General features: G+C 40.9%; 2 protein-coding genes across 4 annotated transcripts; both read right to left on the bottom strand.

The window, feature by feature from the left end:
• Positions 1 to 1,328: 1,328 nt before the first annotated feature.
• Positions 1,329 to 9,522, bottom strand: prpsap1 (phosphoribosyl pyrophosphate synthetase-associated protein 1). 3 transcript variants are annotated; one of them, XM_027000362.2, is made up of 12 exons: positions 9,214 to 9,522; positions 8,431 to 8,483; positions 8,265 to 8,331; positions 7,801 to 7,973; positions 7,568 to 7,683; positions 7,407 to 7,462; positions 6,906 to 7,051; positions 5,660 to 5,698; positions 4,089 to 4,159; positions 3,714 to 3,860; positions 3,297 to 3,501; positions 1,329 to 2,889 (listed from the first exon to the last, which is right to left on the bottom strand). In XM_027000362.2, exons 1-11 carry the CDS (start codon positions 9,294 to 9,296, stop codon positions 3,343 to 3,345), a joined length of 1,110 nt encoding a protein of 369 aa, XP_026856163.1. In that variant the 5' UTR covers positions 9,297 to 9,522; the 3' UTR covers positions 1,329 to 2,889; positions 3,297 to 3,342. The 3 variants fall into 3 exon arrangements, with proteins under 3 accessions (XP_026856163.1, XP_026856162.1, XP_026856164.1); XM_027000361.2 differs by having other exon boundaries at positions 1,329 to 3,501; XM_027000363.2 differs by lacking the exon at positions 5,660 to 5,698 and having other exon boundaries at positions 1,329 to 3,501.
• Positions 9,523 to 11,539: 2,017 nt separating this feature from the next.
• On the bottom strand, positions 11,540 to 21,791 carry LOC113571425 (splicing factor U2AF 65 kDa subunit-like). Its single transcript, XM_027000350.2, has 11 exons — positions 21,719 to 21,791; positions 19,825 to 19,960; positions 19,432 to 19,535; positions 18,765 to 18,916; positions 18,279 to 18,395; positions 17,400 to 17,538; positions 17,123 to 17,202; positions 14,479 to 14,601; positions 13,867 to 13,953; positions 13,105 to 13,347; positions 11,540 to 12,702 (listed from the first exon to the last, which is right to left on the bottom strand). Exons 1-11 carry the CDS (start codon positions 21,765 to 21,767, stop codon positions 12,571 to 12,573), a joined length of 1,362 nt encoding a protein of 453 aa, XP_026856151.2. The 5' UTR covers positions 21,768 to 21,791; the 3' UTR covers positions 11,540 to 12,570.
• Positions 21,792 to 21,901: the final 110 nt, after the last annotated feature.

The following is a 21,901-nucleotide window of genomic DNA, read 5'->3' as shown; positions in this document are numbered from 1 at the left end:
TAGGGAAGCTCTTGTTTGCAAATGTCTACTTTCTCTTCTTATTGGGTACTATGGGATGTCAGAAATTAGAGTCCTTAAACTGAATGGCCTTTTGAATAAGAACAGCTACTCAGGGGGCCAATCATTGGACAGAGATAGAATATCAAGCATTTATTAATAATATTATCCAACAAAATCATGTTAAATCACGATGAATTCAAAATATATCTGCATTTGTTGTGAAAACAGACAACAGTTGAAACCAATTCCCTTAGTAACAATTACCAAGTCAGTTAATGCTTTCTATGTGGCTTGTGACACTAACATGTATTATATTGAACATAATATATATTCCTCAGCCAGACTGGAAATTACCATAGGATCCAGCAGTACATATTCTACATTCTCTCACTCACACACACAATTTTCCCCTTTTGGGAGACAAGGTGTATTGTTTCCCTGAGCTCAAAGAGGAAGAGACATGACTGGGTATGCCTTAGTTCCTCTTATAAGACAGGCTAAAGCACACAACTACCTAATGCATCTACCACATATCAAAATACCCTGAACACACGAATTTCTGACAAACTGAGGTGAGTCACCATCAATGTATTTAATAAAAATCTATTCACAATTTAAGTGTCTTAAAATACTTCAGAAAAGTGCCGTTAACATTTATGCTGCAACCTTTAGTTCCTGAATATATATTTATTGAAGAGAAAAGAAGTTTTGGTGCCTGTTTAACCCTTTCAGTGCATCTCTAACTGCTGTTATAAGGCCTTTGAACATCATTTTCTAGCCCTGGGGGAGCACAGCAGTGTACAGGTGAGGAATCTCCTTTCTCCCTATCCAGACTCATTTGGGAAGAGTTATAGCCTGTTTACCTCATGAGCTGAACCGGAAGCATTACAGTAAAGTGTGATTGTAATATGAAGATTTTGGGTGAATCAATGTCTTTGCCCCTGGACTTGGTCTATGCGCCTCAGTGTCATCTGAGTTAGCCTGAGGAGTTCTGAGCAAGTACAGGGTCTGCGACCAAGTGAAACAGTAGTGCAAATAGTGAGCGATCAGAATTAGACCGACTGGTTTAATGAAGCTCAATATGGATTTCAAAGAAATCCGTTTTGAAGATTCAGATTACACCCAACAAGACTGATCAGCGGCTGTAAATGTTAGAATTACAAGCAGTCTGGATCTATGAACAATCGCTACTAATACTCCTGGCTTTTTAATGCATCAGATTGCTGCCACCTGGCCGAAAGCTGGGGGTAAGGGGCGGGGTTTACAAGTTATTCTATTACACAATATTATACTTGAAGACTATTACATTATAAAGTAGTCAATTCATATTTAACTCAATAAAGCAAAAAATGCATGTTTATTTTAAAAATATGACTGCAAATCAAAAACTGTAACATACATCATGAACAAATCACTGTTTCGAACATTTTTTTTGAAAATAGTTCAATACGGCTCTGAATACGGTCGCTATAGCAACCATTGTCGCTCTCGTAGAGACTGGTGAGTAAAATAACGCCAAACGTGCATTGTCTGGCTTAACGGCACCTGTCATAACATAATTCAAAACAAGAAGTGGACATGGCGGGCGAGGTGTGGAGAGATGATGTGAATCCACACGTGCACAGAGACGCAATTTCGTACCAACTACTAACAATGCGAAGAACAAAAACTACGGGTATCAACACGTGAACACAGCGCACGGTCGCTCTTCAGCTGAGCAACGCTGCAACCGCTTGAGCTCAGTAATATCAGAAATAGACCTGGTGTGCTATTGATGATTAGACGACATAAACTTGCCTTGCGTGTCTTTTGCCTTGTTAACATGGAGGAATCCCTTAAAGGAACAGATCAGCAAAATAATACATTTACACAATTTTCCACCCACATAACCAGGCCGGCTACAGTCCATCAGCCAAGATATGGTTGACAACCAGCGTTTCCTTTATTGGTTTTGTACCAACATTCTCATAACGTAGGGGCTGGATGTCGCAGAAACTGAGGGAGAAATCACATGCTCAGCTGTTGTTCTCCTTTGCAAGGGACGAGTGGTTGGTGAATTAGTGAATCAAAGCTGCTTTTTAAAAACTCTATATTGAAGAGAAACTGCAATGTACTGTAACTGTTTAGCTTGTCACCAGTAGCCTATTGTGTGTGTTGTGAATTCAATTATGGAAAAGATATTTTGGTGTACTTAATTTTAATGCTTGCTAACTAGCAACATTAGACCAATATTCCCAGTGCACACTTAATTGGCCTTGATTAACTGTCTTGACAAGTTTACTGTATTTGTAGCAAGTGGAAAATTGTGGAGTTTATTTTGTGGAATTGTACCTTTAAGGAAAAGCTGTTATTTTTACTGGATCAGTTGCCAGGTGTGAAATAAAGAGGTGAACTCCTGCCATGAAATTGTGCTGCTTTATGAATTTACACAAAAGTATATACATTCAAGAAACAAGATGGAAATAATACTGCAACCATCTGACATGAAAGCTAACAAGCATTCACTAGAGCAGAGGTCAGTGTCTGACAATATGAGCACCAGCTACATTAACTGACCTCATACTGTAAATGTTGAGGGATGTTTCGTGTTTGTGTGCATCTCCCTTTAAAAATCTGAGAACAAGGTGTACCCTAGAACATCAAGATGAGCACCACATAACTGAGCCCAGACAGGTGAGACAAACAAAAAACACAAAACAATATGTTGTTCTCCACATTTGTCCACAGCTTTAGGGCATTTTGGACAGGCTGGTTGTATCAGACATAATACTATTAAAGTGCTGCGTGACTAAGCACGAGCATGCAGCTTCTCACACATTTAGGATCCTTCACGTACACCCTCAGTCTTCTGTACGGATATCAGTTTGGACTCAGACTTCATCTGGCAACCTATTCAAGCAGACAAATACCAAACGTCCAATACGGCATACAGTTAATAGATGGACTACAGAAGTGCAAATGACTAGAGCAACACGAACATTCATAACTCTTACAAACATGCGTCACTAACACTCATAACTTGCATATATGCATCACTAACATTCCTAACTCTTGCATATATGCATCACAGTTGCAGCAAGTCAAAGCTGCGTAGTTTAACTGACTGTATTGAAGCAAACAGGAACATTCCACACTGACAACTGTAAGGTCTGTTCCTCAGATTTAACATAAAGCTACATTTTTAACCTCCCATCACGCACATCTAGAGAGACGCATATTTAAATAAGTTCATTTAATTGTCTTAAATAATTGGGTTTTAGAACACTTGGCACATGCTGAAGGGGTGGCATTCCGACCCGGGGACTGCTGGCGTTCGGAGCGAGCCGGATGGCACTCGCTGCCTCAGTCATCCACAGCGATGTTGCGGAACAGGTAGGCCATGGACTCGCCGTTGTGGATGCGTCGGATGGCCTCAGCCAGGATCATACTGACGTCCACCGTCTTGATCTTGGGACACTGCAGCTTCTGCACCTCATGTGGAACGGTGTTGGTCACCACCACCTGCAAGGAAAGACGGCCATCCAGCACTGTGCCACATCGACTGAGAAACACGCCTATTAACAGCAACCTATAAGTATTTGGACAAAGACAAATGCTTTTAAATATATGTTTAAACTGAAGAAGAGTACAGCATTAGCTGCTGACAGCTTAGGAGCCATAGTTTTGTGTGTTGGTGCGAGTCCTGGGTGACCTGGGCAGTGCGGGTACTCTACCTCATCTATGGCAGACTCCTCGATGAGGCGTGGAGCATCTGCGGACAGCAGCCCGTGCGTGGCCATGATGTAGATTTTATAGGCTCCTCTCTCCTTCAGGATCTCCGCAGCTGCCACAAAGTCCTCTACGTCATCTATGATGTCATCCTGGAAGCAGGTTAATGTAAATAAGATGCACCGAACACCTTTAGAGGGTTTCCTTTGCCTTGGTACAGTATAGCTCACTCTCAAGGCTATGAAAAGATTATTTTAAAGCCTTTGTATCTATAGAGATGCACAAGCCATGACTCGCAATATTAAAAGCAGGACTTGTTTCACAGTGCCTGCTATGGTAGTGAAACTGGTAACGTATAAATCAAGAATTATATTTCTTACAACAATAATAGCAATGCGTCCTCCGACATCCCCCACCACCGTGATGGGTGGTTTCTCCTTGGCCATCATCACTATAAAGAGAGGTTACAGCTGGTAAGTCATAAACATGTCACATGAGCTTCTGAAGAGGGATACCATTAAACCATTTAAGCGTTTTCTGTCAGTGTAGACTGGGTAAGATGGGTTCAAAGGCATATAATAACCAGAACAATCCCTAGCCATCGTTAAATAATGAGTAAGTCATCAGAGGAGTCCTGCAAGCAAGTCTTTAAGTCTTCGATGTTTCCCCATTTTACCCCACCTACAATTCAGTTTGGAATTGCAAACTCATTGCAGCACATGCCATGCAGAAACCAAAGCATCTTTTTTTGCCCAACATACCCAATCATGAAGGAGAATGGCTAAGAGGTTTCAACACAATATGTGCAGACCAACTGCACAGAACACACAATCTTGTCCTCAAAGACGGGGTTAGTGACTGGAATAGTGGGGGGGCAAGATTGCATGGCTGTTCTAATTTAACAGCCAAGTCTTCAGTCACAGGAAAGGCAATACACAAAACACACTTCCAGCAAACATACACACTTGCATACACGCTTGTATACAGTTTATCAGACAGGGCAGAACTCAGGTTCTGAGGGCTTAAACATGCTTTCAACACATGCCTTTCATCTGCAGAGCAAAATACACACTTCTACTAATGGGAAGATATGGGTTATAATGGGTTCTTCACTTAGAGCTGCACTCAGTAAAACAAGTTTTAAATGCTGCCACTCTCAAATAAAACCATAAAAATAGCACCTTTAAGGCACGACAGATGAAGACAAGCTTAAGATGTTGATGCTTTGTTAGAGCATTTGTTTTAATCCACAGTCACATTTATATTAAAAAGCAAGAGATGAACTTGCTGTGTTTATAGGCAAACAAAACACAAATCACACCAGTATACATTAATGTTTGTTAAAAGGTATTAACAACTACCTAGAGGTATTTTTAGTTTGTGTTGTGTCCAGTGGTTCAGACAGGAGTGTGTAGACCAACACAGTTCTCAGATTTCTTATTCCTGAAGGTCATGTGTTTCCAAGACCTAACAGAGGCCTTGACATCAAGCAGCTACCAGGCAACCGCTCAAACTCTATAGTCTGCGGAATTTTGCACAAGCAGGCAAGATGTGTTGATTGGCAAAATGGGCTCTGATCAAACCGAGCACGTGTATACATCTCAGACAGATATTTTGCAGGGACTATAAATTTTCAAGAAAAAAAAGTACTTCAGGTGAGGTCTTTTAGTCCTGTATATAAGCACTCTGAACACCCGCACAGCTCAGATAACCCGCGATATTCAGACTGTAAAATAAGGTCTGCTCTTTAAAAAAATGACATATCCAGCCACAGATGGCTACAGTCTGAATGGCTAGTGTGAACATGAGAACCATAGACTCGGTTTGAATGTGCGAGTGCCAGAGTGCTGTCTGCAGGAGCTGAGAGCCATGGGTGAGGCATGCACACACAGGGAGCCAATTCAGTGCGGTGACTGCTGGGATCAGAAGCAGAGAAAGTTAATCAGCGTACTTGGGAGCTCGATGCCTGGGAACGGAGCTTGCTGCTTGCCTATTACCAACAAATAAACACCACATTAAACACCATCCACATACAACTCAAAACAGAGAAATGAGAGCAGGGACTTCAACAACCCTCAGGATTCACTCAGATATGAGCTAAGTAGGCAAAATGCATATTTGTTTTACTTTTTTTTTCCTTATTAAACATTCCAAGAAATTACATGATCAGCTTACTGATGCACTGTAAGAGAAAACAGCTATCAAATGTGTACCTTTATTAAAAAAAAAAAAAAAAAAAAAAAAAAAGATGGATGTGTCAGTTTATTGGGCCAACCTACTCTATAGGTTTACTTGTAGGCTCCTAATTAACTTCCAAGTCTATGCTGTATGCGTTCATAAGTGTTTGCTTATATAGTACTTATAAGTGCTTTGACAGATTCGATGCATAGTAAAAACAAACACTCAGTTGGCCCTATGGTCAAAACCGCTAGCTCATAAAAGACACAAACAATGCCTAAAACAACATATACAGATTGATGCACAGGTGTACTCAAAAGAAGGACCAAAGGGTGGGAGTGCAAGGTAGGGTCTTCTAAAGAGGGGAATGAGGTTATATAAAAAATATAACTCTTTGACTAAATCAAATTACAAGTCTTAAGAGATAACTCTTAAGAGACACTAATGCATGGCTCTGAATATCCTCCCTGAGGAGTGTTAAAAGTCCCCATGAGATATAAAAAACACACAAATGAGAACAGAATTAAAGTAGAATAAATATCTGTCGGGTCATTAATTACGCAAAAGGGATCCAGGAGTCATTTAAATGACCTTTTGTTAATTATTTTAGTTTTATTTTTAGCAGAACATGGCCATCTTTTTAGTAAGAGCTTGATCTGAGTAAAGCAACTGCACATAAAAAAATTAGTCAAGGTACCACAAAATTTAAAACCTGCCATGCAACAACTGAAAACCTAGGTTTAGTGAGCACCTCTGTCAGCCTGTGTATGTTGCACTACCTAGTAAACCTGTGTAGTGAGCCCCGCAGACAGCATGTACTTATTACTGTACCACCCCACAGTTCGACTGAAAAGCAGGTGTACCAAATTAAACTAATACTGTCAGAGTCTACAATCAATCTAAATGTTACATGCCATCCAGCGGGTGTACATCCAGTGTCTTCAGTATACGGGTCTATACTGAGGAATCTGCAAGTGTGCAAATTTGCTCAAACATGTGGAAACAGAAGTTGGTCTTACATGGTAGCTCCAAGCCAGGGTGGCCAGAGGTGTTGCGCACACAGGGAGGAGAGTGTCGGCCATCAGCCATGTCAGACTCGGCGCACTGGGCTTCCCCATGGATGACGGCCAGGCCCAGACGCAGACGCTCCGCATAGGACTGAGCCCTGTGGGTAGCAAGCACGCACGCACACACACACATTTACAAGCACATACACACACAGTGCCAGATTAAACCCTGTGGAGGCACCAAGGTAGTCAATCTCAGGGCCCCCCTCGCAAATTACTTCCAATACTTTTTTTTTCTTTTTTGATCCGTTGTCACAGGGCACCTAAAAATCATGGGGCCATAGACTAGTACCCACTCTGCCTATTTGGTAATCCGCCACTGGACAGACAGCTCTGTGGTGAATACACACCAACTTAAAAAAACCACAAGAACATGAGGGGAAAAAAAGCCTTAAATTGCTCATAAAACTATTTACACTTTCAAATCAGTTTTAGGAAACATGGCACCAATACCTTTTTGCAGCAGAGGGGGATTTTGCCACGATGATGGCATTTCTGTAGTCAGGAACCTGAGACAAACCACAGCAAATACTCTAAAGTCATACAAACAGCCTCATCAACGCTGAGATGTCACACAGACAGGAAATCTAAAGCTGGGAGTGGAAGCCACCCACCTCCTCTTGGATGTACTGTGTAAGAAATGGGGAGGCACGTAGGTTGTCCACAGGAAAGCTGAAGAAACCCTGAATCTCTTTCTGATGCAGATCCATAGTGATGATGTGAGACAAACCTGATTAATGGAAAATGTTGCTGAAGGCTTGATAGTGACCATCCAATGCTTCTTACAAATACCTTAAAACATTAAAAAAAAAAAAAAAAAAAAAAAAAAATATCAATAAAGCGATACCTGCTTTGGCTAGCATGGACGCCAACAGCTTACACACTATGGAGCCCCGCTTCCTCATCTTGCACTGTTTGCTGTAGGGGAAGTACGGGATGACTCCGATGATGTTTTTGGCACAGGAGGTCTTGAGTGCATACGCCATTACCAGCAACTCCATAATGGCAGTGTTAACGTCTCTGGTAAATAGGCATATGTAACGAACAAAGTAGGAGAAGCGTCATGGAAAAATAGCAAAACTGGGATATCAGGCTACTTCAGGAGGCAGCGCTCAAACGTTACACTTCTGTTTATGAAGGCAGGGTTTAGAGTTATCAAGGAAGTCCACTCTGCAAAACTGCTGTATAGGAAACAGTTCAGACAGATCAAAAGTCCACCTGTTAGCTAGGTTAATGATTTGTTCTAGTTTATTTGATAATCATGTCTCTTATCATTGGCACACTGTTGCCACGTTGAAAAATCTGTATTACCTGGGAATGGTTTGAATGATGAAGATTGTTTGGCCTCTAACAGACTCTTTGACATCGATTCGGGTCTCTGTGATGTTTAAGGGAATAAATCACAATAAATTAATGTCACTCAGTATGGCTATATGGCTATATAACATCTTAATTTAGCAAGATGCAGTATTTTCACCTCTGTTAGATTCCTGGTAAACAATGGATTTCCCCAACTCCACCCCAAGGCGCCTAGAGTGTCAAAAAGAAAAGCTGCCTGAATAATGGTACAGAAAAAAACTAAATCATGTTCAATTACCACAGTTGTTGCAACTGGTAGACGAACATAATTTGCCTTGGGAAGATAACATATCTTCCCATAAGCGGATCGATCCAATATAGGATTATTAACGCAGGCCAATTTCGTAACTACGTCAATCACTGTTCTATTGATTTCCAGTAAACCAAGACTGTTGAACGTTAATGATATTTATATGCACATCTGTAGGGTGTTTTGTAATTTGTCAGTTTTCACTGACAACCTGCGGAACCTGAGATCAAGCGGGATTTAACATTATATAACAACATTACGTTGAGGATTGTATGACTAACAAAGCTATTTACACGCGGTTGGTTTTTAAGTAGAGAAAAACGTCAACACCTAGCAGACAGTAAAAGGGTCACACCGACTGGACAAAGACAGTTAATGCTAGCTAGCTAACTAGCAAGTCATACCCATCACCAACTAGCTAGCTAGCTAGCTACGTTAAACAACTACCTACATGGATTACAAGACAGCTGGATAGTAAGCAAGCTAACCTAGGTACCTCAACTGCTAGTCTAGCTAACTTACATATTGCTAGGGTTAGCTAGCTAGTAATATCTAGCTCCAAAAAACTAAAATAACTTCAAGATTACCAATAACAAAAGTTAAGAAGACCAACAAATGTACAGGTAAATATGCTATTAACAGAAAACATACTCTGTAATCTTCTTTGCCAGTTCGGTACATGCTGAGCTGGAGTTGGCGGAGAATACTCGATAACCAGTTTTCGGAACATTCATTGTGAAGTGAAGTTTAGAAGCAATGTCACCTGTCTGGCAACCGTATAATAAGAGAGTTCGTCCGTTTGACTTTTTTACGGAAAGGTCATTAAATGTAAAGAGTCTAATGTCGAAATATGTACAAAAGAGCTAAAATAAAGAGAACAAAATGCTAGCAAACCCATATAAACATTAGACAACTCAATTTGCTTCTTAATAACTGTCAGCTTTCTCTTCTTCCTCGAGAATTAAGTTGACAATAAATGCAATAACGTTCTCTAGCGCCGCTAAATGGTTTGGAGTAAACAGCCGTGGTTTAAAAAATTACTGAAATTATTAATTTGACAATAAATTACTTAATCATCAATAAATTACTTAATTAATAAATTACTTTAACATTACAATATAATATTCGTATAACCTTTGTTTCATGTTAAAAATGCACTTTGTGTGTCTTAATTTTAGCTAAAGGGCTTGTTTTTCACACTTTGAAGCCTCATTTAGGTTAGGATGGGAAAATTTTTGAATCTCACCAACACAGCACACTGAGCTGAATTTGCTGTAATATGTAATATGTGTTGTCTTTTTATGGTCTCCATTTGTAAAGGTTTTATTTTCCTGTTTTAGAAAGGCTCTGAGAGTTTTCGCCACATGATTTTTAGATGTGAAGGATGCACACCAGGGACCTAAATTGTATCTCACTCACATAGACAAGAGCAATGTATCCAGATCATTTTCCTTATGTAATTCCATTCCCCTTTTTGGATGAAAGCAGACCCTCTAATTTGAACTGGTGATAAATACAAATATTTAAGTCTTTGCCTATTTAATAGCATACATTAATAACACCAAACTGATTTTTAGCTATTAGGAGCCCAAATCCTTTGACCAACCAGGCAAACAATTAATGTCATTGCCAATAAATGTTTTGTCTGTCACCGGTTGTCCTTTTTGCATACCAAACACACCCAACAAGATCTGTCATATTAGAAATGGTTTGACCCAGTCAATCACAAGCATCACAGCGTGGTCCTTTTAAGTCACTCAGATCCTTACATTTGTCCATTTTTTCCTGCTTCCAACACACTAAATTCAAGAGCTGACTGTACACTTTCTGTGTGATATATTCCTACTCGGTGTCATTAACCGGTGTCATTGTAACAAGATTTCATTCACTTCATCTGTCAGCAGTTTGAATGTTGTGACTGATCGGTGTATATTGTGACTGTATCTGAAGTTGATTCATACTACCGCATTACAATTTGAGCAAACAGAGAACAGGATCTTGCCACACAACCATCTGGTGAGTAGCACAGCCCTCCCCCTAATCCATTCATACATTTAATCCATCCAAATACATTATTTGCAAGAAAAGGCCAGATAAATAATTACAGCTTGTTGTGTTTTTTTCTACCTGTGTTCTTATTAAGATGAGAATATGGCTTAGTAAAATGAGTACAGTGAAGATGTGGTTAGTTGGGTTATAGTTCTTAAAGGGTGTTTCGTAAGTTAATGTACGATCACCTTCTCACACATCACGTGGTACGGTCCGCCACGTGCTGGTGGGGTCGTCTCCGTTGATGTTCCTACTGTGACGTCCCTTTATTTGTACCCACGCACCTTATCACACACCTCCACCTTGTTACTTGGGTCATTATTTAAACCAAGGTATTTTGTAACATGTTTGTCGGTCAGTATTCGTGCTCACGGTTCTGTACTCGGTCATTGTTTGAATTACGGTTTCAACTGGTTTGTTATATGCGAGTGCCGTTAATGTTTAGTGTTCATTTTATAACGCGTGTTTCGTCAATAAATGTCTGTCCATTGCTGCTGCATCTTGTTCTTTGCCCTGCGGCAACCGGGCCGTCATTGTTGAAACATTGGCCAGAGCTTTGGTTTACACATTACTGAAATCATTTACACTTAAATAAGGGGGCAATCCTCAGGCCCCACTGAGGTAAAATGTCTGATAGTTTGTGATGCTGACATCTCAGTGGTCACCACAAACATTAAGACTTTGAAACATTGAGGCAGTTGCCTTTCTATGTACAGAGGAAAAATTCCAGACACGTGGACAGTTTATGGGGAAGAATGTTTTCCCTGGCTCCACGGAGCAACAGCTGGGGAAGGATGCTGGGTACTGGGGTAAGGGTCTTGTGTGCTGGGGAAGGGTACTGGGGTGAGGATACTGGGTGCTTATGAACAGTATCTGGTATAATGGATGAAAACAGGAAAATACTCTAGTATTGTACACTGTCGTTTATTGCAGGCAAGGCAGTGAGTTTGAACTTACAAAACCAAGTATTGCTAAATATTTGCACGCATACATTGTACATTTATGGCAGTTTCTGGACTTAATTATTTACATTTTTGGCCTAGAAGTGAGGCTTTGTCTTGGATATTTGAAACAAAACTTGCTAGCATGACTAGCCTCAAGGGAAATTCTGACCTGATGTAAAGGATATAACAGCTTATTCTAATGGGAACAAAAACATGTGAACTAATTTCATCACAACTTCAGTTAGACAACCAAACCATTGCTGTTGCTTGTATGACTTACATACTGAAATCCTGTAGGTTAAAATGTAAGGAAATAGTCTCAAAAATAAATACAACCATCTGCATAAATAGAGGACAGGAACACTTTATATATGAATAGACAAACTCTCTCTCCTTCACTCACACACACACTCTTTACATTACATATGTGTACTATGTTATATTACATCATCTTAAATACACTTTCCTTACAATACGATTAAGGAATTGCTAATTATACATATAGAATAACACCAATCACATTTTTCTGGTATGGCACCCTTCTTCCTAATCAAACTACAAATAAATCTCATTTAATTTTTATTCTAAAATAAAACTCAAAACACTGGCAGTCAAAGGCCAGGTAGCACAGCAAACCCTTGCAAGGCTAAGAACATAATGTCACAGCATCAGGTTTTGTGCTGTTAAATGCAAAAGCTGTACTTAAAATTAGATCAAATTAAAGTACATCATTTACAAAACACTGCCTTAAATTCTGACTGCGATTCTTAAAATTGTATTACTACAAAGACAGTTAGATGAGCTTTCCCTGTTCATTTTGTGGACATACTTTGCTTCTCAGTTGAACAACAATCATACATTTTCTACCAAGGAGCTTAAGTAAATAAGCTGGTCTACTCATATAATGAAATAAAGACAAGAATCTTCATGAAACAAATAAATAACCCAGGTCACAACACTTTCCTTCTCATCATTCTGTGCAGCATTCTTCCATCTGGTGAGCAGCCCATGACCTTCAGAATTCATGTCTGTGGTACATGTCCGGGTCGTAGTACTTGGTGACCACGACACGGTTGGCAAACTTCCGGCCGGTCAGTGCCTGCATGGCCTTCTGACAGTCTGCCGCTGACTCATATTCCACAAAGATCTGAAACAAAGCTGCACTTCGTCACCAAGGCAACCACAGCATCATCAGGCCATATACTCAGAATCCAGCTGTGAGAGTACATGTAGCATCCTCACCACCACCACCACCTAAATCAACAGCATGCACACAGAATTCATTCATTCATCTCTCTCTGCACATATATGCTTACTTTTAATAAACAGAACAGCTACTGACACTGTTATGTACAATTCCACGATGAAACTAGACTAAAGTTCCGCATGTCAAATGATGAGCTGCATCCCGTTTCACATAGCCACACCACAGAATCATCCCGCTGCAGAGGAATGCAGAGGAGCCCTTGCCCCCACCTAGCTCCTTCATCTGCTCTTCCACTCACTCCACCCCTCACTCTCCGTCCACTCCCCTCCTCAGCGGACCTACCTTGCCGCAGCCCGGCACGTCCACGCCATCAACAGGCCGAGGGATTTCAATGGAGCGCACGCATCCGTGCTTGCAGCACTCCTGACGGATGTCCTCCAGGATCTCCTCGTAGTCCTCATCGTCCAGCAGCTCCTCGGGCATCACCATGTTGAGGAGACACAGCACCTCGGTGGGCAGGCTCATGATTGGCAGCCTCGGCAGAACTGGCAGCAGGAGGCTCAAGGACGCCTCGGTTGCAGCCATCTGCTGGGAGCACAAGTATGCCACACACACGCTCCATGTTGGTGCTGTCATTGGCACTTGTGGATTAATTTGAGATGTTTCATGCAAAGTATGAAGGGAATTTTCACAACAGCGAGTAGACTTTTTAAAAAATGAGAGCAATGGGCTGGTATTTGTTCACCTCTGAAAATATAGAAAGTGTTGAATACAAAAGTTACCAGTCACATCTGTTTTATATTTACAGCATATATAAGCAATTGAGAAAAGAGTAATAGTATTTTTCTCTGATAATGGTACACTAAATCATATACAGCTACTCAGTGTGTGCCACAACCAATGTAAACACACCTAAGCACTGATATAAGTGAAAATGCTTTTACCAAGTTCTGACTATGGCAACAAGCAGTGGGTGTATGTTTGAACGCTACTGCTTTGATGAAAAGGACACACACTGCAGAGTTATCCTGTGCAAAGCGATAACACCCCCTCTCCCTCCCTGAGCCCAGTGTGGGCATGACAATTTCTGCTGCTGCCACTTACTGAGTTGGCGTTCTTCGCCCCCACGCTGGCCCGCTGCACAATCAGCTTCTTATCACCCAGCTGCATGCCATTCAGACCAGCCACTGCCTGCACACAGCAAACCCATCTGATTAGCCCTGGATAGCCCTAATGGTATGCAATAAATACATCTGTTTAGCCCCGGACAGCCCGAATGGCATGCAATAAATACATCTGGTTAACTTCGGACAGCCTGTACTGCATGCAACAACTACATCTGATTAGCCCCTGTGAGCCCATATGGCATGCAACAAATACATCTGATTGGCCCCGGAGAGCCCATGTGACACGTAACAAATTAATCTGATTAGCCTTGGACAGCACATCTGAAATAGAGCCCATATGGCATACAGGCCAATCTCTTAGCATGAGTGTTACTTTAATGTGCTCTTCTGCTAACAAACAGACATTGACTGAAGTAAGAATGCAAAAATGAATTAATTACTATTTACTCAGCAATTCCCTTTATTTGTAAAACTGAGAGTGGAAAGGAAAGGATACAAGGATACACAATGATGACATCACCTGCTAAATCCATGAGCCACACCAAACCTACAACATATTGAGATTTTGATCGAAAGAAAGGTCCCACACCTGGTCAGTGGCACAGATGTCCGCATATTCGCAGAAAGCATAACCCTTTGACAGTGACGTGGCACTGTCTTTGACAAGGTTGAAAGCTTTTAGTGGCCCAAATGATGTCAAGAGCTCCTTCACCTGCACAACAGAGGAGGGGACAAACAGCTGTTTGCATAACATTGGCTTTGACAAGAGGTGAGTGAACGACATCTTAACTGTTCCACTCTAAGACTTGTGGGGGAATAAATTAAGAGGTGGAATGACTGGAGTAACACATCAGTCAAACATAAGACATCCCCTTACTCCATTGTTACTGCAGTTGTAGTATTACAACATTATGAACATACCGAGGCATAATTAATCAACCCCAACACCCAAGTGTCAGTTTTAACATTTTATTGAATAAAACCCGAGAAAGTGCATTTTTTTACTCCCATGGTGGCTGTAGTGGCTGAAGGAAACCAAAAATAAAAAACCTTTTGGCTTCAAACTGAATCTGTTTTGCAGGAGGTCATGTTTACAGAAAATGCTCTGCTGGCATTGTTTAAAAAAAAAAAAATTATAACAAGCTTAACAATTCGAAGTAATAAAATCTAATCAGTTTATATCTGTATGTTCTTTTATGACACAAATGAGTGCAGAACAGTGCTATGGGATAATTTACACTTAAATACAAAACAGTGAAAACTATTGCCTCAGTCAACACGTTCCATCTACGTGTATTAAAACCACCATCATTACATCCATGTGTCATGCCTTTTTTAAAAATTAACGTACCACAATTAGCCATCCTCCACCCGTCCCACCCCGCTACCCAGAAACCCCTTAGTGGGTTTGCGCGCTCAAAAGAGTGATGGCAGAAAGAGAGCAGTTGTGGGGGAGGGGAGGGGCAAACGAGCCCACTGGCGGGAAATGAATCCGTGCGAGGAGCGGAATGTCTTACTTGCCTTGTATTATATGTTGGCATGGCAGCAGTAGGTCAGTACTACTGAACAAATTATGAGCGCAGACTTAACGATCTTACCGGCCCCTAGCTGGGGACAAAGTGGGGGGGAACAGAAATGAAAGAACTGTGAGTTTCAGAGCAGTAACGGAGACTGCATGAAAAGTAGGAGAAGAGAAAGAAAAGAATATCAGGACACAGGGTACATTTACATCCATTTGACTCTTGTAGTTTGGCTTGGCAGTTATAATCCAGTAAGATAAACATCACTGAGGAGCAATGTTATTCCCCCTTTCCAATTACAAATTAGAGTAGAATATGTTATAGTTTTGTGTAATTTAGTGGTTTTCAGCCGTTTTATCTATGAAGGGAACATTGGTATAGGCCCAGCAATGCAAATAACCTCACCGCCTCCAACATCACCTCATCCATCCAAAGTTACAAACACAGCGAGTGAAACGCATGAGAAAAGATGAAAAAGGTAAGTGTTATAACAAACATTTTTTGACCCAGTCCGCATGTCAGCATGCATCTATGGGGTTACTAGAAAATTGTTTATCTATGTTGTGGACTAAATGTGGGACTTTTCCTTTAAAAAAAAAAAAAAAAAAACGAACTTTGAATGACACTCATTGAGCAAATGACACTCAGCATGGGCAAGTGTGTTGACGAACCATTGAAATCAGCACCAAGACTGGGAAAAGCCGATACATCTACACAACCAACGCTGTAAAGAGTAGGAACTGCTCTGACCTGGGTTGTTAATGCTAAATCATCTTATGTTGTAAATTATATTCAAATATACTGGTCCTCTGAACAGACACAATTCAAAATTACCAGGGTATAAAACACAAAGACCTGGTCACTTTTAAAATAGAATCCCACAGTTATCATTTTCAAAGACGTAGTTTGATGGGGAATTTAGATTAGACATCTAATCCAGTGTTTTTCAACCTAGTTCCCGGGGCCCACCAGATGGTCTACATCAGATTCTTTTTTTTGCTCCAAATCAGATACCTGTGGAAGACAGTCAATGTTCTCCCAGTATACCTGTACCAGGTACTCAGTGTTCTCTCAGCACACCTGTACCAGGTACTCAGTGTTCTCCCTGTACACCTGTACCAGGTACCCAGTGATTTCCAAGTACAGTTGTTTCAGGTATTCAGTGTTCTCCCAGTAAACCCGTTACAGGTATTCATTTTTCACTCAATACACCCGAAGCAGGTATTCAATGTTCTCCCAGTACACCCGTGGCAGGGATTTGGTGCACTTCCAGAATACCTGTTGTAGGTATTCAGTGTCCTTGGTTGCTTAGTTTGTGTGTGTTAGCAATAGAAAGCAAAATGTGGAACATCCAGAGGACTGGATTGAGAAACACTGTTCGAATCACCCTGTTATCTTATTTGTCATATTATTAGAGCAGAGTCATAAGATAAGAACAGAGATTTAAAAAATGCATAGATTTGTTTTAGAATTATGCGGACGTATAACTAAGATATTGCTCACACATATTGTATGTTCAAAGGCCATGACTGCCCTCCTCTCCATGTGTACACAGGGCATTGAGAATACTATGTCATCAGTATGACATACAGGAATGAAAGACCTTCTTGCGACAAATGGGAAACCATGCATTCCTGTTACTGCTGCATTTCGACAGATGGAGTGAGTTTAAAACAACTTGAACGGACACTTTATACAAGAGCTAAGAAATACCTGATCATCGCCGAGATAGTTTGGCAAACCGCCAATGAAGAGTTTATGCGGGGAGTCTGGGACAACAGTGGACACAACTCCTGGTGGACCAAAAAAAGACTATCTGGCGACTCAGAATTCTAACCAGAAGGCACTTCAACCAAATTTTTACATTTTGATAACTAAAATTCTCTCATTACAATCTTTTTTCAATACTAAACTACATGCTTGTAGTACTGGTAGAGACATTGCTCATCAGTTTAGAAGTGCAGAACTACTGCTGTTGGGTAATCTGAACCTGGGACGTGAAAGGTGGGCTGCTCAGAGATGCCGGGCAGGGGCCGGTAGTCGTGAGGGCGTCTGATCTTCAGTGACTGCCCCTGGAAGATGATTCCGTCAAATGCCATGGCCTGCGTGGTCTCATCCACAGACCTAAACTGAAGGAAAAATACAGCCGTCCCTCACCCACCACGACCAGCAGGCATGAACCGTCACTCAAAACTGATAAAGTTGAATGGGCTTGCTCACAAAGTCCTGTGTGTTAGTGCGACTTTATGGCTTCAAAAACAAGTGTCCCCAATGGGGAGCAGTATAGAGCCAACTAACCTTGACTGCAATGTTTTCACATTTACGCCCAGTTTTATATAAAGACAAAAACAAAAATTATGTACTTGTGAATTATAAAATTAACATTTTAGGTTGTTTTCTAAAACAAAAGTAAAAGCACCACTTTATATTCCTGTCTTTCTAAAATTCTTGCACTGCAACCCTGAGAACATGCAACAACCTAAATGCAGCATAAACAACCAGCATATTAAAAGTACAATTAAGAAATTCACTCTGTATCAAATCTCATGAAAGTCAAAGTACATATTTTGCTTCAAAGATTTAATGCTGCAATAGAAAAATGCACATCTTAAGTGATGCAAACTGATAATAAAATATGAAATGCAAAGATAAAATTGATATTACAGCAACTTCTGTGCTGCCGTGATAAGCCACAATTGTAATGTTCTCTATGTAAATTTGCACACCTCGGGAATTTCATCAGTTGTTTGGTTGTTGGTTTTTTTCCATGACTTTATTGGTCAAAAGCTTGGCACCTCAGTGCCATGTACTTAGTACCTCTTAAGCATCAGATGGACAGATTAATGAGCTAACACAGAAGCATTCTCACCTCAAGAAAAGCAAAGTTCTTATCCTGGTTGATCTGCACTGCAAGCACTGGATTACTGGGGGCTTGGATGAGCCTGGCCAGCCTCATCTGGGCATTGAAAAACTCAGCCATTGATTCCTACAGGGAACATGGCAAAAGCAGGTAAGTTCCTGCAGGGTACTTCTAGGAATATGAAGCATGATTACTTATTTGTCATGTGTGGAGGATGCAAAGGTAGTTCCCTGCCACTGCATAGAAATGTAACACCGGATACTGGGGTGGCATTTTCAACAAGTGGTGTTGAACGAGTAATCTGATCGAAAGGCTTCCTTAACACAATATCTCTATTTAATGCCCTAGACTCAGTTAGCACTATTCCAACAATCCAGTGTTTTTGCTGGATCTGGTGCTATTTGCATCACAGACTTTGACACAAACACCATGCCAGTGGAAAAGTGCAAAGAAACCGTGGATACCGGGCAAGCTCTCGGGTCGCATGATGTCTACCTCAGTCACTCCAAATGGGATGTTTCCAATGTAAAGGCGGCGAGCTTGTCTGGTCATCTGGCTGCCGCCGAGAGGCACCTGCACCGTTGCTGCGGGAACTCCGGCTGTAGTGGACGTAGCCAGCAGTGCTACAGTGGGGATCTGGCCGGCAGCTATGACAGACATATCATAGCATATTAAAAGCATATTAAAGACTTACACTGCAAGTCAACCAAAGAATCAGTGTACCATACTTGTGGCAGTAGTAGCTCAATGGTTAAGGTACTTGACATGTAATCAGAAGGTTGCTAGTTCAAGTTCCACTGCTGCCAAGTTGTCACTGTTGGGGCCCTGAGCAAGACCCTTAACTGCTCAAGTTGTACTCAGTCATAATTCTAAGTGTCAGATAAACGTTTGGCACCTGATCACAGCATTAAGATTACTGCTATGATAAAGAATAGGAACTAAAGCCCAGGAGGAACAGTACAACTAAAACAAATACAAAATCAAAGTGTGTCAAATGGGGTTCACACAAAAAGTTCACATTGCCTAACAGTAAGAGAGTTTCTAAAGGGCAGCCTAGTGTCCTGTTTGTAAAAGTCACATGATGTCATGTGATATTAGGGCAGATATGCTGGCTTTGAATGTGCCTATAGAGTTCATGGGTAAAGTAGGACAGTTGCTGTACCTTGCATGGCTTTGTACTGCATCGGGGTGATGTTCTCGAAGCCGGGAGGTGGGACATCCCAGTATCTGTAGATCCTTTTCTTTCTCGTTTGTCGTGGAGAATAACTGGGCAAACAGAAAGTGAAGAAGCGTAGGCCAGCGGCTTACTGAGAAAAGGCTCAGTCAGGCGGCTGAACCAGGCATTCTCCAAGAGGCCTGTTCTGTTGCAGCAGCCTAGCCAAGTCTACGTTTCAGAAAATGTCAAGCAGATGACACAACAGGAGCACTGTGTGCACACCTACTCATTTTCATCAACACAGCTAAAAGCAGAGGAGCTCGACTACTGCCAGTGGTCACTGTACAGATCAGGTGGTCTGCTTTGGAGAGCTCAGCTCTCCGTGGGTCTTGTAGGCACCTATGTTTCTTGTGGTCCCTGGAGCGGCTCCGGCAGTCCCGGCTCCGGTGGTCCTGGCTCCGGCAGTCCCGGCTGCGATGCTTCTCTCCTCTTCCCAGCAAGCCACTGCATGTCCTGTGCCTCTCCCTCTCTCTTTCTATAGCCGCCAAGCAGGAGTGAGGGACAGACACATGGATAACACAGGCAAAAAAGCAAGATATACATGAAATATTACATGACATCATGTGACTGTTTTACAAACAGGTCACTAGATGCAAAAAGGAGGGCATATGTGAGGGCAATAGAACTGTATGGTAGACCCCAATACTCTGACAAGCACAAATATTTGCAGCACAACTGTATCCAGAGCTCTTATATCTGACTACAGCCTTGACAATGACAATACGCTACTTAAAAGTCCAGCTTGCAGTTGCTACAACATAGGCAGTATTTCAATTACATGCATTTACAATATGAAATTAATTACTTTTGAATGTTTTGTAATTTGCTGGACAGAAAAAGTTGAGGTAATTTTACCAAAATAATTTAAAAGCATATATTTGTGTATTTGTAATACCTAAAATGTATTTAATTTTATTTTCAAATAATACACATTTCTATCTCTAGGTTTTAACTGTAAAAATATATATTACAATTAGCCAATCAGTTTTTGGTTAAATGCAACTGAATCACATGACATGTCCTACTGAGTCCAGTAAGCATTGTCCCCCCCCCCATCTGTATTCTGCAAAGATTCATCCCTACTCTTCTTGGTTCTGACCCTGACAGTTACCTACCATCTCACTCCTCTCATGTCTAAAACCTATCAAACCTAACAAATGAAGGCAACAAATTCAATCAGTGGCAGAGTAGGCCTGATCTCATAATCTGCTTCAAGGGTACTGTTTGGAGTCTTTCACACTCATTCATTTGGATGCTTATGAAGATCTTAGAGGGCTACTTACTGTGCAGAGATTTACTTGCTATACGTATATTTAATTTCTTTTGAATAAGGCATCTGGTGAATCCCAGTCTTGATGACTAGTGCATCACCGTGGCTTAACCGTTCCGCTCCACCAGTCGCATATCAAATGTCTGTTCAAGCACTCAGTCAGTGAGTGGTCACTTTGACTGACAGAAACCACCCACCATTCAACCACCATCAAGATATCTTGACTGGCCACTTCACATCTATAATGTTGTACTTTAGCAGAGCTCATCTTTTCAATGTAGGTTGATTAAGATCAGTCCAATATCGACGCTAAATGGATTAAAAATGAATAAAATGACATAATCTGATCTATAATGTATTTTTATACTTTCAAATTACAAATTACTTGTATTTAATTTTTTCTCGTACTATTTTGTATTTTATTTTGATTAATTTGTGGAGCAAGTATTTGTTACAAGATTCTTCTTAATGTATGTGTCCATCCATGGTTACATTCCTGTAGGTTACAGTCTAGATAGACTTTTCGAAAAGACATAGATCTGTTTAGCAACTGATTGATGCTTGTCCCAAGACAGCTAGCTGGGTCAGATAACTTTAGGTGGATTGTCAAGTTTGGTTCTGGCCATAGTAGCAAACTAGTCAATGTCAGATGGCAGATAAACAGATAAAATGCACAGTTTTGCATAAAACGGTGATATCCTAAATGCGTTTTGATTGAGGTTATATTTTAGCTAACCAATGACAGATTCTCCTATTACACTGGCTTCGACGCTAATAACTAGCTAGCTAGCTAACGTAAAGGAGCAAATAACCATTTTAATTATAGCTAATTATAAACTTTATATTAGCTCGTTGCAGCTGGTTAATTTACGCGTAAACACATAACCTATAGGTTAAAATGGCACACCTAAATGCAGTGTCAACATAAATCCGTTTGGGCGGAGATAAACGGACTAACGTTACCTTGTCTGTTCTCATTTAATTGTTTCTCGAACTCTTCAAAATCCGACATTTCTAAAAAAAAAAATAAAATAAAATAAAATAAATATTAAAAAGATATATATATATTCGTCGTTCCAGTTAGTTTCAGCCACTAACCAGTAGCCGCACCAGGAGTGCAGTCAAACTGAGCCGGGGGCGGACTAA

This window comes from Electrophorus electricus, chromosome 1 (genome assembly GCF_013358815.1).
Source record: "Electrophorus electricus isolate fEleEle1 chromosome 1, fEleEle1.pri, whole genome shotgun sequence".
Taxonomy (NCBI): domain Eukaryota; kingdom Metazoa; phylum Chordata; class Actinopteri; order Gymnotiformes; family Gymnotidae; genus Electrophorus; species Electrophorus electricus.
This window is presented reverse-complemented; position numbering and strand designations above follow the sequence as displayed.